At 43.4% G+C, this 13369-nt stretch overlaps 1 protein-coding gene across 1 annotated transcript in view; it reads right to left on the bottom strand.

Moving 5' to 3' along the window:
* Positions 1–13369, bottom strand: part of ADAMTS2 (ADAM metallopeptidase with thrombospondin type 1 motif 2) — a 119948-nt gene that overhangs the window by 37861 nt on the left and 68718 nt on the right. The window contains exons 4-5 of the mRNA XM_035896701.1: positions 10724–10807; positions 215–371 (exon numbers count right to left, since the gene is read on the bottom strand). Coding sequence (XP_035752594.1) covers positions 215–371; positions 10724–10807 — 241 coding nt within the window. The remainder of the gene's footprint in view (positions 1–214; positions 372–10723; positions 10808–13369) is intronic.

The raw sequence follows: 13369 nt of genomic DNA, 5'->3' as shown, positions 1-13369 counted from the left end.
ATCCAACAAACCAGTAAGAAAGGATAAAATGATAGGTGAAACGGAAACAACTGAAAACGGCCATGTGCAGAGCTCTTGGGGAAAGAAAACGTTGGCCAAAACTAAGGAAAAGATACACAATTCAACTTTGCATAATTAGCCTTGCTAAGTGACAAACAAAAATGCTGCTCAGAAGCCTTGACATTTGCAAAACAAAGCCTGACGAACATCTTACCTTGCATGCCAGATGGACCAAAATCCTGCCTTGTGAGAAAGATAGCATGGTCATGATACTCCGCATGCCCAGTGTCAGGTTTCTGTTGCAAGTAGGCCCAGCGACACACATTTTCAAGACTTTGTGAAGGGTTCCCAATCTCTATCAGACTCATAGACTGCATATGTGGAGTTAAAAAAAAAAAAAAGACATCAATAGTTATTTATTAAATGTGTTTAATTTTTTTCCCCAACTTGTTCAGGCACTTGAGCAAACATTTTATGTCCACTAAAAGTCTGTTCTTAATCAAGAGACAATTATACTTCAGAAACAATTTTTACGGGATCAAGAAAGTAAGAAAATGACGAACGTTCATGGTTAGATTAAATGCAATTTCCATGAAGTATTCAAGAGGTCTAAGATACAACAAAAGACCAAAAAAAAAAGGGGGGCAAGAGGTATTTTAATGGCAAAACTGGTATTGTACTGTGCACTGTTTGTTATCGTTTCTGTGACACCCTGGCACCATCTTGTTCCATCAGTTCCAGTCTGGGTATAGAGTTTCCAATGGAGCCCGTGCCCCTGCTGGAACTGCAGCGGCTGTTGGCAGAGGAGATGAACCCAGTGTGGGGAAGGGTGATGCCCGATGGCCAAGGGAAGCAAATGGCAACAACGGCAGAGGGCCAGCACCCAGCCCTGGTTCATCAGCCACTTCTGCTATGAAACCAAGCTGTTACGGCTGTTTTGTCAGACCATTGAACACTGCTGGATGTTTTAAGTGTAAAAACCAAGTGTACTTTTTTCAGCTGCGTACTTTCAGAAATGGACTTTCCCACTGAGTGTCTTTTAGCGTGCGTTTTCTTTATCCCATTCCATGTCTGAAGATTGTTCCAAAGGTAGCACATGTAGCTTCCTACTGCGGTACGCCATTCTCCCTACAAACTGCATGTTATGGGGGGGTGCGCTGACACGGCTTAGCTGACTCAAACGAGCCAACACGCGTGAGGTGCCGTGCAAAGGACCATTCCCTTGAACAAGCAGGAGAAAGGTATTTTAAAATTCAACTACTATATTTGCCTTTTTTCAAAATAGTACTTTCTTAAGAATTCCCAACTAATGCTACTTAATACTGTGTGTTGCTAAGACTTAAGAAAGATTATTGTATGTGGGATGCTATAAAACGTATGACTAATTGACCCATCCCAGGTCTTCCCGGATCTGTAACAGCTACATATGTGAACCCTGGCTTTTCATTTGCAAAAATGGTATTACCATGACAACACTGTAATCAAAACACAATCCACTACAATTTAGATGCTATACTGTACTGTAAGCATTTGTCATTCCAAAATACTTAATGTAGAGCAAAACCTAGCCTCGGCCAAAAAGAAGAGAGAAGTAATATAATTTGTGTTTAAATACAGATGTATTTGACGTGTCCTCAATAACTGAGTGCATGACAGAGTACACAGAGTATTGACTACATGAAAAAGAAAATCCTCAAAGGGTTGTGGAATAACAACTGGAATTGATAAAAGAAAAGTCTGCCAAGCTGAGGTCTGATTCTGGCAAAACTGGGATATTACAATTCTGCAGATATTCAGAAAAACAAATTAATAAAGCAAATAGAGGCACAGTTTGGATTCTGATCCCACTGTGGAATGAAGAAGTTGTAATACAATCCCACGCTGGATTACATTGCTTCCAGCCATAACTCCATTGGAAACTGAACTAATAACCATATTAAAATGGTGGCACGGTTGGTGTGCCTTAATTGCATCTTTGTATATTTATAAGAGCAGACTTAAACAAACCTTGAGTGACTATTACAGGGCAAGATCATGGCTCTTCAAGCAAAAATCCTATTCATTTAAACAAGGTCTGACCATTGCTGAGGTCTTTAATAATATCCATCAGTGGTAAAACAAAAACAAACACGCAAACAAACCAAAAAAACTTATCTACATCATTTCCACCTTGTCCTTATTTCTCCAAAGCTTCACAAAAGAAATCAATCCCTTCGAGGAGTTCAGTGAGAAATCTCACTGCAAGATTCAAACAGCAAAGAATGCTGTAAAATGAAGTTGAAAAATCTCAAGTCATGTGTTCAGTTTGCTACTGGTCCGTTGTTTCATAACGACCTCCTTCTGCACATTCTACCACAGGCATCTCATAAGATGCATCGATCGGAAAACAAACAAAAAGTACGCACTATCAACATGTGCTTTGTTTAAGGCTATCCGAATATTTGCAAAGAAATCTCTGCATGATCAGCAAACAAGCACAGAATATAGAAAAAGCCATAAATTCTAAATAACCGCTGGTTTATAGCTCGCCTCTGCCACATGCCACCTCTTCCCTACCCCCTAAACGGAAACCTTTGCAGCGGGCCCCAGCACAAAACAGGTCTAGTCTCCAGATGGACGGACCCATCAGCTTGCAGCACTTGTTTGACGGATGTCTGGCCTGCCAGAGACCAGACCAGTCTGCTGCAGCGCGTCCCACAGCCCCCATGGTTCGGGCGCTGCGTTGGCATCTGGCACGAGTCAACAACTCTTTTCACTGTCTGCTGAAGTCCACTCAGAGAGCAAAGCCACTGGTTTGGTCTAAGAGCATCTCAATGCTTATTTATCAAAACAGTCATTTGAGAGTTTGTCTTCAAGCAAACAAAAGGAGAAACCGAAAGGAGAATGTGGAGCATTGTGGGGGCTTTTGCATCCAACACGATGGGGAAAATGAAGACAATCCCTTTGGCATTAGAGGGACAACAGAGGACACATAAGTCTATAGAACATGTTTCAGCTGATGGCCTGATTTCTTTGCCGATGACACAACTTTACATCAAAAACGTGGCACATGTAGAATCGAGCTGTACTGCTCTGTGAGTTGGGAAGTGATGCATCCAGTAGGAAGTCAATTATTTTAAGTGCTACAGACATAAATAGCAAGTTGGGGTCCAGTGTCAGTGAGGAGGATTTCCAAAGAGTAAGAGGAAAAAGTCTACCTGTGGAGTGCTCAAAGTCCACTGAGCACTCACATCATCTGGCCACTAATCCCTCCCTTGCCTTTCTTCTCTGTAGTGTAGCAGCCTGGAAAGAGAAACCCACTTGATTCCTAGCAAATTTTCACCCAAATTCCCACTTTCTGCAAGTTGTCAAGGACTTCCAAATCAGCAAGGCTCCAACAGTACTAACAGTGAATGCTGCATGGCCAGGGAACCACTGATGTGGGGTCCGAGTCAACCTCGCCACGCTACACCACTGCACTGGTTCAGACCAAAGAGCCGTGTAAGCCACAGCCCCTCCTGGTCATAGGCAAGGAGGTGCCCAGGGACGGGAATTAGAGGAGCGCAATTATAGTGTAGTATTTGCTTCCAGATAACCTCCAAGGCTCCAGTTGTCTTTGGATGAGAGATTTCCTGAGCCAGACAGATCTTTATATTGCATTTTTATTCACTTTTTCAGCTGCCTCACCTTTAAAGCTAAATGCTGCTGTCCTGCAAGAAAGGAGCTTAGGAAATCATGGGACCAGGCACAGCTTGTTACTCGGCAGGGCAGATGTAATATGTTTTGAAAGGATGTTGTCCAAAAATTTACTCTTGTAGAGATATCAGATAACACTTGATAATATTTTCTGTTGGAAATCAGTGGGGAGCTTTCATCAGACTTGGAAAAGCCCTACCCCTTATTAAATGGACAAAGTGAGATGAGAAAGAGGAAAAGAGGTGAACTGTGTACAGCAATAAGGATTATAAGTAAAGGAAAATCCCTCCTTGTCAGTCTTCAAACAGAGAAAGTTTGGGGCTTAGCAGGCTGCATATGGAGAAGAGGTGTAGGTGTTACTGTTGGCCAGCAAAGGGCCCACACTGCCAGGATCATGCAGGTCCTGCAGCTGGCTGGGAGCTCAGACCTGGCTGGGAAGGACCTCTTTCCAAACAGAATGGAAAGAGAAACTTTCCTTCTCACAGCAAGAAAAACAAAAAATCTATGGGCATTTCAGAGAACTGCTGATGGAAACAGATGGAGATGTTGTCCAAGAAGTGCAAAGTTCTCAGCTGCGAGAACATTCCCCTTGCGAGGAGACACCACAGAGGTTATGAGGACAGTCTGCCCTAGAGAACCAGCCAAGATCCTTGCTCTGGGAAACTCAACTTCTACTAATGCCTCCCATTTTCCTTCTTTTTTGATTCTGCCTTCATTTCTTCTCTACTCCCTTCCTTCTTAGATGGAAGCAGCAGAAAAAACTAAACAAAAGACAACTGAGTTGCAACTACCATTCATACACTGAGGCAAAGTGCGGCAGTAAGAAATGGTTGAAAGTCATTACTACATAGCTCCAGGGGCCTTCGAGCCATCTTTGCTACCTGTCAAAGGGCAGTTACCAGTGTGATGTTCAGTTCCCTGTTAGGAAGACACTGAAGAACAAGAATTTAGGAAGCTGACTGGAGGGTCCTTCAAATACTTGGAGATTGGTTAGAAAGTAAGAAATATGTCAATTTTTTTTTCTTTAACAATGTCAAATACAAAGTTATCTTAGAAGAAAACTGCGAATTTAGGCTATAGTCTACACAAACTTTTAAAGAAAGTTCAGGTTGCCAGTACCTCTGAAAACACACTGGTATCATGCACAGAATGGCAGCGTTCCTTTACCAATCTGCCATTTGGCATAACTGGGCACAACTTTGCAATGGTGTTGATGAACAGGTACTTGATGGTAAGAACACAAGGAATTCAGGGTGGTCAGAGGCTTGCAGGAAAAGGACCTTTCCTAACTCATCCATTAGGTGGTGCTCCAAGAGTACCAACGGAGAAGGCTTTGCTGCTCTTCAGTAGCTCCAGAAGGAGCAGAAATATGATAACTTCATGGGCTTCAAACTATGGTAGCAAAAGTTGGACCACAGCAGTGCACACACTCGGGAAGCCATTTAACATATGAATTTCCTTACTGGAACGTGTGAAGTTTCTGAAAAACACAGTTTACACTGCTTCTACTTTGCATGTCCGTTGTTCATTGTATATTGGATTAGATCTTCTGTATTATTCTTTCATCCTGAAGCAGGCAACAGGTAAATAAATACAATTATTGAGTGTCCATGGTAACCAAACTAACAAAAATAGCTCATTCAACAAACTGTCATTTTGCATTCAAAGGATTTGTAAAGCTTTCTTATGGCAGCAGTTTGTAAACATTTTTCAGTCTCTAAATTCTGTATAAATGTAAGCAGATCAGGAATACAAAGTATTGTTTATGCTATCAGCCAGCTCTACACTCTTCAAGGTCCCAACAAAACACACTGGGCAATTATAAGCTATGACTCTAATATATAAAAAAGGCAATTCAACAATTTACCAAGATAAAAAAAACAGAGGGATAGTATCTCTTCTCATCTTTATCCCCACCCTAAACATATGAAAACAATGCAAAAATATGAACAGCAGCCAAAATGCTACATAATATGTAGGTTCTGGCCTTGCAACTCAGCCTGCGCCTCGCTGGTTACTGGAGTTGGCCAAAGGCTGGGGCCAAGAACTCCATCTTCAGTTTGTGTAGCACACCGCAAGAGCAGGGCCTGATTCTTGCTGGTACTTTCAGGTCTTCTGCATCTACCAATGTCAGTGGAAAAGATACTCAACTCCCATTAGGGACCTTTTAATACGAGGAGAGGCTGGAGAAGAGGAGGCTTGGGGGGATCTTGTCAATGTATAGAAACACCTACTGGGAGAGAAGTAAAGACAACCAAGCCAGATTCTTCTCAGTGCTACCCAGAGAAAGGACAAGAGGCAATGGGCACAAAGTGAAATATAAGAAATTCCATTTAAATGCAAGAAAAAAAATCTAAGAGTGTTACTGCGGTTTTACTGTAAGAGTGGCCAAACATTGGGAAAGGTTGCCCAGAGAGGTTGTGGAGTCTCTGTCTTTGGAGATATTCAAAACCCAGCTGGTGGTAGGCACAATTGCTCTCAGATTACTTCCCAGGACAAGCAGAAATGAAGAAAGGACTCATCCTTTTCCCTCTGACCAGGCTCAACAGCAAAAAGTAAGGACAAAAATGGCAAGGATGAACATTGGATATAAGGGATAAACCTGGTCTGTCCTTCTATCTCAGCTGAGAGAAGAACTTGGCTCAGACCTAACCACTGCTTTCCATCCTGGCTAGGAACATCTTCCCTTCTTGCATCAAGCTTAGACATGAAAAGGTCAGATGCCAAAGATAAAGAGCACCACTTTATGAAAAGATCGAAAGTAAAATCTTGTTCCAAATGAAGGTGGCAGAAGTTCTGCTAATATCTCAGGCACACGCGATTGAAAAATCCTTCCTGTCCTATGAGATCGTAGGCATCCATCCCACACTACCTTCTTCCCAAACTGCCACCTTAAAGCCATTTGGATTTTCTTCCCTCCCCTGACCTTTTTGAAAGGCTCTTTGCCTTGGTGGTCAGGTTCCTCTTCCAATCTGACCAAGCTGACACGTGGTCAGAGTACAAATCGCTTGTTCTGGGGCCAACATTGGTTTACAGCTAACATGGATTTCGTCTCCCCGCTGGTTGCCATCCCAGATGCGTACCGAGCAGACACAGCATCCCTCAGCCTATCCCACCCTGTTCCAGTCTGAATACGGGTGACTCAAGCTGTGCACGTTGCTCCAAAGGAGAGTTCAGGGGTATCCTGCACTGCCCCATTCGCATTTCCCAAGAAGTAACCCTCATAAATCCTCAGGTGGCTGCAAAAGTCTTTATGACTTTTTTTTTTTTATTAATAATGGTCTTAATTACACCCATCCCAGCTAAGGTGTGTGCTCTCCTCTGCCGCTGTGCAAGGGCAGCTCATCTGCACACAAAGTCACCATTGTGGATGGACAGAGCGTGGGGCTGGAGCCAGGAATTTATGAGGTCTTATCCCCAGCCTGCCAGTGGCCTTCTGTGTGGCCTTGGAAAAAGACACTTAACTGCTTTGGTTTTTTAGCTGTAAAATGGGAATAATAGTCTTTATTCATCCACCTCAAAGAGGCGATGAGAGGATTTTATGCAGCACTCAGGATTTAAATGTTTCCAAACAAATTTTATAATAACCAGTCAGGGTTTTTAAATCCATTCTCAGCTCATCTCTTGCCACCTCCTCTGCACTTGGTGATAGTGGTTGCTTTGCTTATTCCCCTGAGTATTCTAGAGCTAGCTGGATTACAGAGCTGTTACAACTAAAACAGGGCTAAACGGAATAATTTGCCCAAATGTTGAATTATATTCATCTCAGATGTATCTGCAGTTTCCAAAATTTGGAACCCATCTTCCTACTACTGAAGTGAAAAAGGCAGAAGCAAGCCAGCTCATCTTTCTCCCATTTAACAAAAAATGCACCGCACATACCCTGCTTACTTACTTGCAGTATCCCATCACATCAAAAAAGCCTCTGGCTTTGGGAGTCGATGTAAAGAAAACACAGAGAAATGCACAGTGGCTTCTGAAGCCACTGCAGATGCAGAGCAGCCTTTGCAGAACACGTTTACCCACCCTACTGGTGGAACTGATAAATGAGTGGGCAGCAGCCAGGCATGGTCAAAACCTTCACATCAACCCCTCTGGTACATCAGATAGTGTTGTGCCTTTGTCTGAAGTACTAAGAGAAAAGTGGGGAGTCAGGAAAGGGCTGGTAGCTCCATCACGCCTTCCCCAGACACAGCACAGCCACACGCTGTCCCCTTCTTGAACCCACCACCCGCCAGCGGCCAAGCCTGGAGCTCCTTGGGAAGTCGCAGCCTGCCATACCCTCAGTCTAAGCCCAGAGCTGATAACTTACACAGTGTTAATTCAGTAAAACAGTGTCAGATCTTTTGACTTTTGAAGTAATTTCAACATGCAATCACCAAGAGACAACGCCCGTTTTTCTACCTTACCAGGGCAATTTAATGCAATTACTGACACCTACTGACACTGTTGCCTGTGTTTGAAAATATTAAAAAATAAATACATTTCAAGGAATGGATACCTTCAAGCAAGAATCACTGAAAAGCTGGTTGCTATGCAACTCAAGTATTGTCCATATTATTCTTATCAACAGACGACATATTGTATAAAATAATATAATCCTCTTTAAAAACCCCACAATACAGTAAAAGGCTGTTCAGGGGTGGAGAACTGGCAACAGCCCAGAGAGCTGTCATAAACCTGATGTTGATTGTACATACATCAATTACAGAACCATAATGTAATTATTATGAATATTTGAATGGCACCCTGGGTAATAAATTGCCTACAATGAAGCAAATGAATCTGAAGATAGCATTTCCAAAGAAACGCTTACTCAAACAAGACTGGGATAATATTTTCACATTGTGAAGCCAACCAGGCTGCTTCATTCACGCCCTGCCTTAACTTGTACAGGCGCCCTTACTTCGAATACATATTCCTAAAAATTTGTAGTGCTGGTGTGTTTTAGTGCGATAGTAAAATACTGAAGGCTTTGTTCCAATTCCTCAGGACAGGTTCAGAAAGTAAGAAGTATTCACCCTTTCTCCATGCTTTTCCACTGCTAAATAATCCCAAACCTCCTCACTTTCTGCTCCCTGGTACTAGTCCCCTGACCAGGAGCTTTAAAACCACTTTATTCTTATATGGCCAGGGCATGCAGGCCCCCACATCATCAGGTGGACGAGCTCTGAAATGACACCTTTTACGCTAATTATACTTCTTTCAGAAAGCCATAAATTGCCTTTAATGTAAATAAGAATCAGATATAGAAATGCACAAAAAATTATCTTCATGGTTATTTAGGGCAAGCTTGTGATCCCAGAATTATTCCATTTTATGCCCTGCTGAAACCAGCAGGATAACTCAGGAACTAAGACATCGTCCGCTGCAGACTGCAGATCTAGAACCCAGCAGCAGACTGTCCACAAGCAGACCACATAGTGCCACCTGCAATGCCCATTCTTGTGGTGTGGCCAAGGGCCACCAAGCAGTGAAGGTTTCCACACTCCACCCTGCTCTCCTCTCTAAAGCAGATTAATATGAAATTGATAACTCAAATTATCAATGGCCAATGCTTTATTCTTCACAAGACAATAAAGATTGTTAAGGTGAAATGAGGTCTACCGTAGCTACTGTCTGCCATCAGAAAAACAGCACAAGTCATCAGAGTTCCGACTGCTGGTGCAGACCTATGGAGCTAAAGATGGACACGCGTAACAATTATGAAATACTTACGAAATAAGGACAGCGAAGGAGCGGCTAGCCCATGTGCTAATTCTGCTGGCTTCTACCACTACTGCAATAGCAGAATTTTTTTGAGAATTATTAGTCATTCTGCAATCCCTCAAATCGCTGCCATTACAGCAATCACGAGGATATTTCATTTATTTTGTAATTTAATGTTAACTACACACACCATGAACTTTCAACCACAAAATGGCAAATGTGACCTTTTTTACCGTTTCTTTTAGGACACGTATCTGATTAAGCTTATCCAAAACACTTGACTACATCATCATCATCACCACTGCAGGAAGACCAGAGATGGATAGGAGCACTTAGTTCCCAGGTGGGGAAGCTCAGACAGAACAATTTATCCCAAACCGAGGTAACCGGTCTCCAGCAGAGACCAGAATAAAACTCAGAGCTCCCTCATTTGCACCACGGAGGAGAAGTCTTAGCTGACACCGCCCGCACTGGCTCTTCGCTGACAGCATTTCAGCAGCTTGCATGAACATACACAGAGTCTCCCAGGTTTATCCCATGGACGTGCACATGCCAGCAACTCTGGTTCCAGAAAGGGACCTCAGATTTCAACACGCGGCTTTGAGCAGCTGGGCGTGCATGTCCTTAACCAACGCATTTACCAACATACCTGAAACGTCCTGTTCCTGTTATCCATGGAATTTGATGTTGATTTGGCAAAAATAGGACACAGGTACTGAGCAGTTCAATACTTTTGAAAATCATTTAGCATTTCATTCCTCTTTACCCGCGTTTTGCCTGTAGAGCAACCCCTTCCACAGAAGTGGCAAGAGAACACTCAGTGTTCCCAGCTACAGATTTGATCTGCAGCGCTCTTGCCTTCTGGCCCCTATCCCAAAGAACCCACATTTAACTGTAAGCACATGTGTTGTCCCACTAGCGTTAAGCCCAAGTTTAAGTGAGTTCTTGGAATGACGCTGTAGCCCTCAGCATCTTGCAGAGCTGACCTTGTGTTTATTGTTACTTACATACAGTTCTACCCCAACACCTCATGTTTTCTTCAGGAACCAAAATGTTCACTACGTTTCATGGATCATTCCAAAAAAATCTGAAAAGACAGACTGCCAGTGCTAAGCAGCAACTTGAAATGACATGGGGAAAACCCAGAAGAAATTGAAATTACTTGAAATATGAAGTTCAAATGAGAAACAAATACATATTTCTTTATATCCATAGACTGGTAAGGACAATGTATGAATTAGAATACAAACCCAATACATTTCACCAGTAACTACATTGCTCATAAAAGAATGAAGTTCAGAGGTATTGATGTCCTCCACTTAAATTAACCTCTACTTACCTTCCCGTAGCTCAGCAGGATTATCCTCACCAAGACAACGTTAATGTGAGCACCCAGGGACTCATCATGATAAATTTCATTAACCTGCAAAAAAGTTCAGCACGTTAGCCACGGCACTGGCAACCATAACTGCAAAAGCTGCGATACAGCAGTACCTTGCATGCACTGTCATTAAGCCAAGGATCACCTTGTGATCGTATATAAAATAGGGAAAATTCCACCAATGGAGAAGGAATGTTTTATTTTCTAATCTCTGTTGTAGCCTCCCGACAGGCCGTAATTCAGGAGATCATTTAAAATCAACACATCATCAGAGACTTCATATTAACAGGTATTTAAGTGCCAGCCCAAATGGACTTATACATATCATGGTGCACGGACTTGATGCCGCTGAGCTGACCAAACAGCCACTGTTGCTAAGAAGGAAGGTCCCCAGCTCCTCCCTACCTCATCCCAGCTGCGTGTGCCCGCTGGAGCCCCGAGCCCACTAATCCAAGCAAAATGCTGAACAGCTCTCTGCCGGGCAAGGGGATGGGTGAGCAAGGGGACAGGACCTCTCCCCCGAGAGCCCTTTGCTGGATTGGCTCCGCTGCACCCTGCAACTCCTCCATCTGGGAGCCATCACAGCGCACACTGACGAGAGGATACACCTCCCCCAAAAGCCATGCTCGGCCACATGGGCTGGCTTTAGTGTGTGTCAAAGCGAATCAACATTAAACTTTGCAAGCAGAACAAAAGCTACAAAATGCCAGCAAATTAAGAGCTGTTGTCTTTTTTTTTATACTAGAACGACACAACTGGACATGCACATGGGGAAATCACCCTAGGCACACTGAAAAGAAAACTAAAATATTTAGAGTAGAGAGCAAAATGTGGCTGCATAAAGATGACTTAGGAAACACAGTGACAAGTGGGCCAGGCAAATATTAACTGCTAAAGAGGCTGATTTAGGTATTTGGTGATGAAGCCTGCACGAGACTCAGCCGAACAGCAGGGGTTTAGCTTTACAAATTAGAAGAGGCAGCTGAGATGCCCTGCAAGACAGCCTTCTTCCCTTGGTAACGGTTGCACCAAACTGGACTGCTTTGCTGGCTGGACCTGAATTTCATTTATTCCTACAAAACAGATTCATTACTACAAGCTAACAAGTAACTTTCAGACAACCTTTAATTAGAAACACAGCACATGATGTCCTGTTTCTTCAATCAGCCCTAGTTTTAACGGCCCATCTTTTATCTCCGTAAAAATCATTAAAACTAAATACATCAGTGTAGGTTTTGCTAAGCAATCCCCATTGGCATTTTAAAGTCAATTTAAATTCATTTTATCAGTATTTTTGGATATAAGAGCCTAATTTTTTGTGTGGTAGAAGTCCAAGTTTTCCAAAGCCTTGAGCATCGTGCGCCGATGGCTGGGAGACAGCGTGGCGGAACCGCGGCTCCAGGAGCAGACTCGCTCCCCACAGGGCATCTGCCCGGGCACCCGGGAACGTGCTGCAGGATGCCCGGCATCCAGGCTCGTTACCGGTGGATGAGCAGATCCGTGGCTGGAAGGCGGTGGGTGCGGAGCCTGCAGCTGTGTCCGGCTTCGGGGGCCGTTACTGTCATTGCGGTGTGGAAGCCACTGATCTGTTCAGATCTGCTTTGTCAACAACTCCTCTGGAAATTAGATCACTTATTTACATGGCTAAATAAGACTTTAGAAGACTAACTTTATATTCCTGTATTTAAAAAAATCTTTCACTTTTACTTTGAGAGCTGTTACTGAGCACAGGTTATAAAGAGCTGAGACATAAACGTCCACTTTGCTTTACAAAAATTCTTTCACCCAGGAGAAAGCCCCTTGCATGTTGTCAGGGGAGGCAGGGATATTAACGGGCCTCGCTCTCTGCAGTGGGAAGAGAGCACACGCATCAAGGATGTGAAGCTGGAATAAGCTGTAAATTACCTATACATGAAATGAGGACTGAACACAACCTCCTGTATGTAGAGGACAGCAAGCACAGCATGTAAATAAGTATTTAATTAGTTCATAACGTATAATCCAAATTGCTGCACACCGCGCTCTCATTAACTTCCAGAATTTAACCTACGCCTCTTTTAACAATAGTTGAGTAACAGAACAACCCTATCGCTGCTGTGTGCCAAAGTAAAACTTGGCTTGGAAACTCTGATGGAACAGAACTGAAACACTGCTTGGCTGTTCATGCAAACGACGTCTAACAAACAAACCGGGAGTGAACGGGAAAGCACAAGCACTGGGAAAAGCTGCTTGTTCTTCTTGCCATACCAGGTTTTCTACAAGGCAGTGGGGCCATTCAAAGCTCTGGGTCTTGGTTTCGTTAATAAGGATGAGCCCAACCCCTCTTCACACAGCAGCTGAACTGAACGCCCTGCACCCTTCCCTAAGCTCAGCTGTGGCTGTACCAGTAGTGTCCTGCTGCACGTACATAATACGCTGAAATGGATGCTTTTCTTTTTTCTCAGCATGGCCTAAATCACACCTCTTTATTTCAGGAAGTTATTAAAGATACGAGATCCGAGTGGCTGCGTGTTGTGCTCTCCAATGCTCATGAGGAGTGCACCCACCAAAAGGGCCTCCACAACCCCTAGCTCAGTTATCCCAAATTTCCCCATTATTCACGCA

The sequence above is a fragment of the Egretta garzetta genome, unplaced genomic scaffold, assembly GCF_000687185.1.
Source record: "Egretta garzetta isolate BGI_Z169 unplaced genomic scaffold, ASM68718v1 scaffold26, whole genome shotgun sequence".
In the NCBI taxonomy this organism is placed as follows: Eukaryota; Metazoa; Chordata; class Aves; order Pelecaniformes; family Ardeidae; genus Egretta; species Egretta garzetta.
The sequence above is the reverse complement of the archived record's forward strand: the minus strand, read 5'-3'. Positions and strand labels throughout refer to the sequence as shown.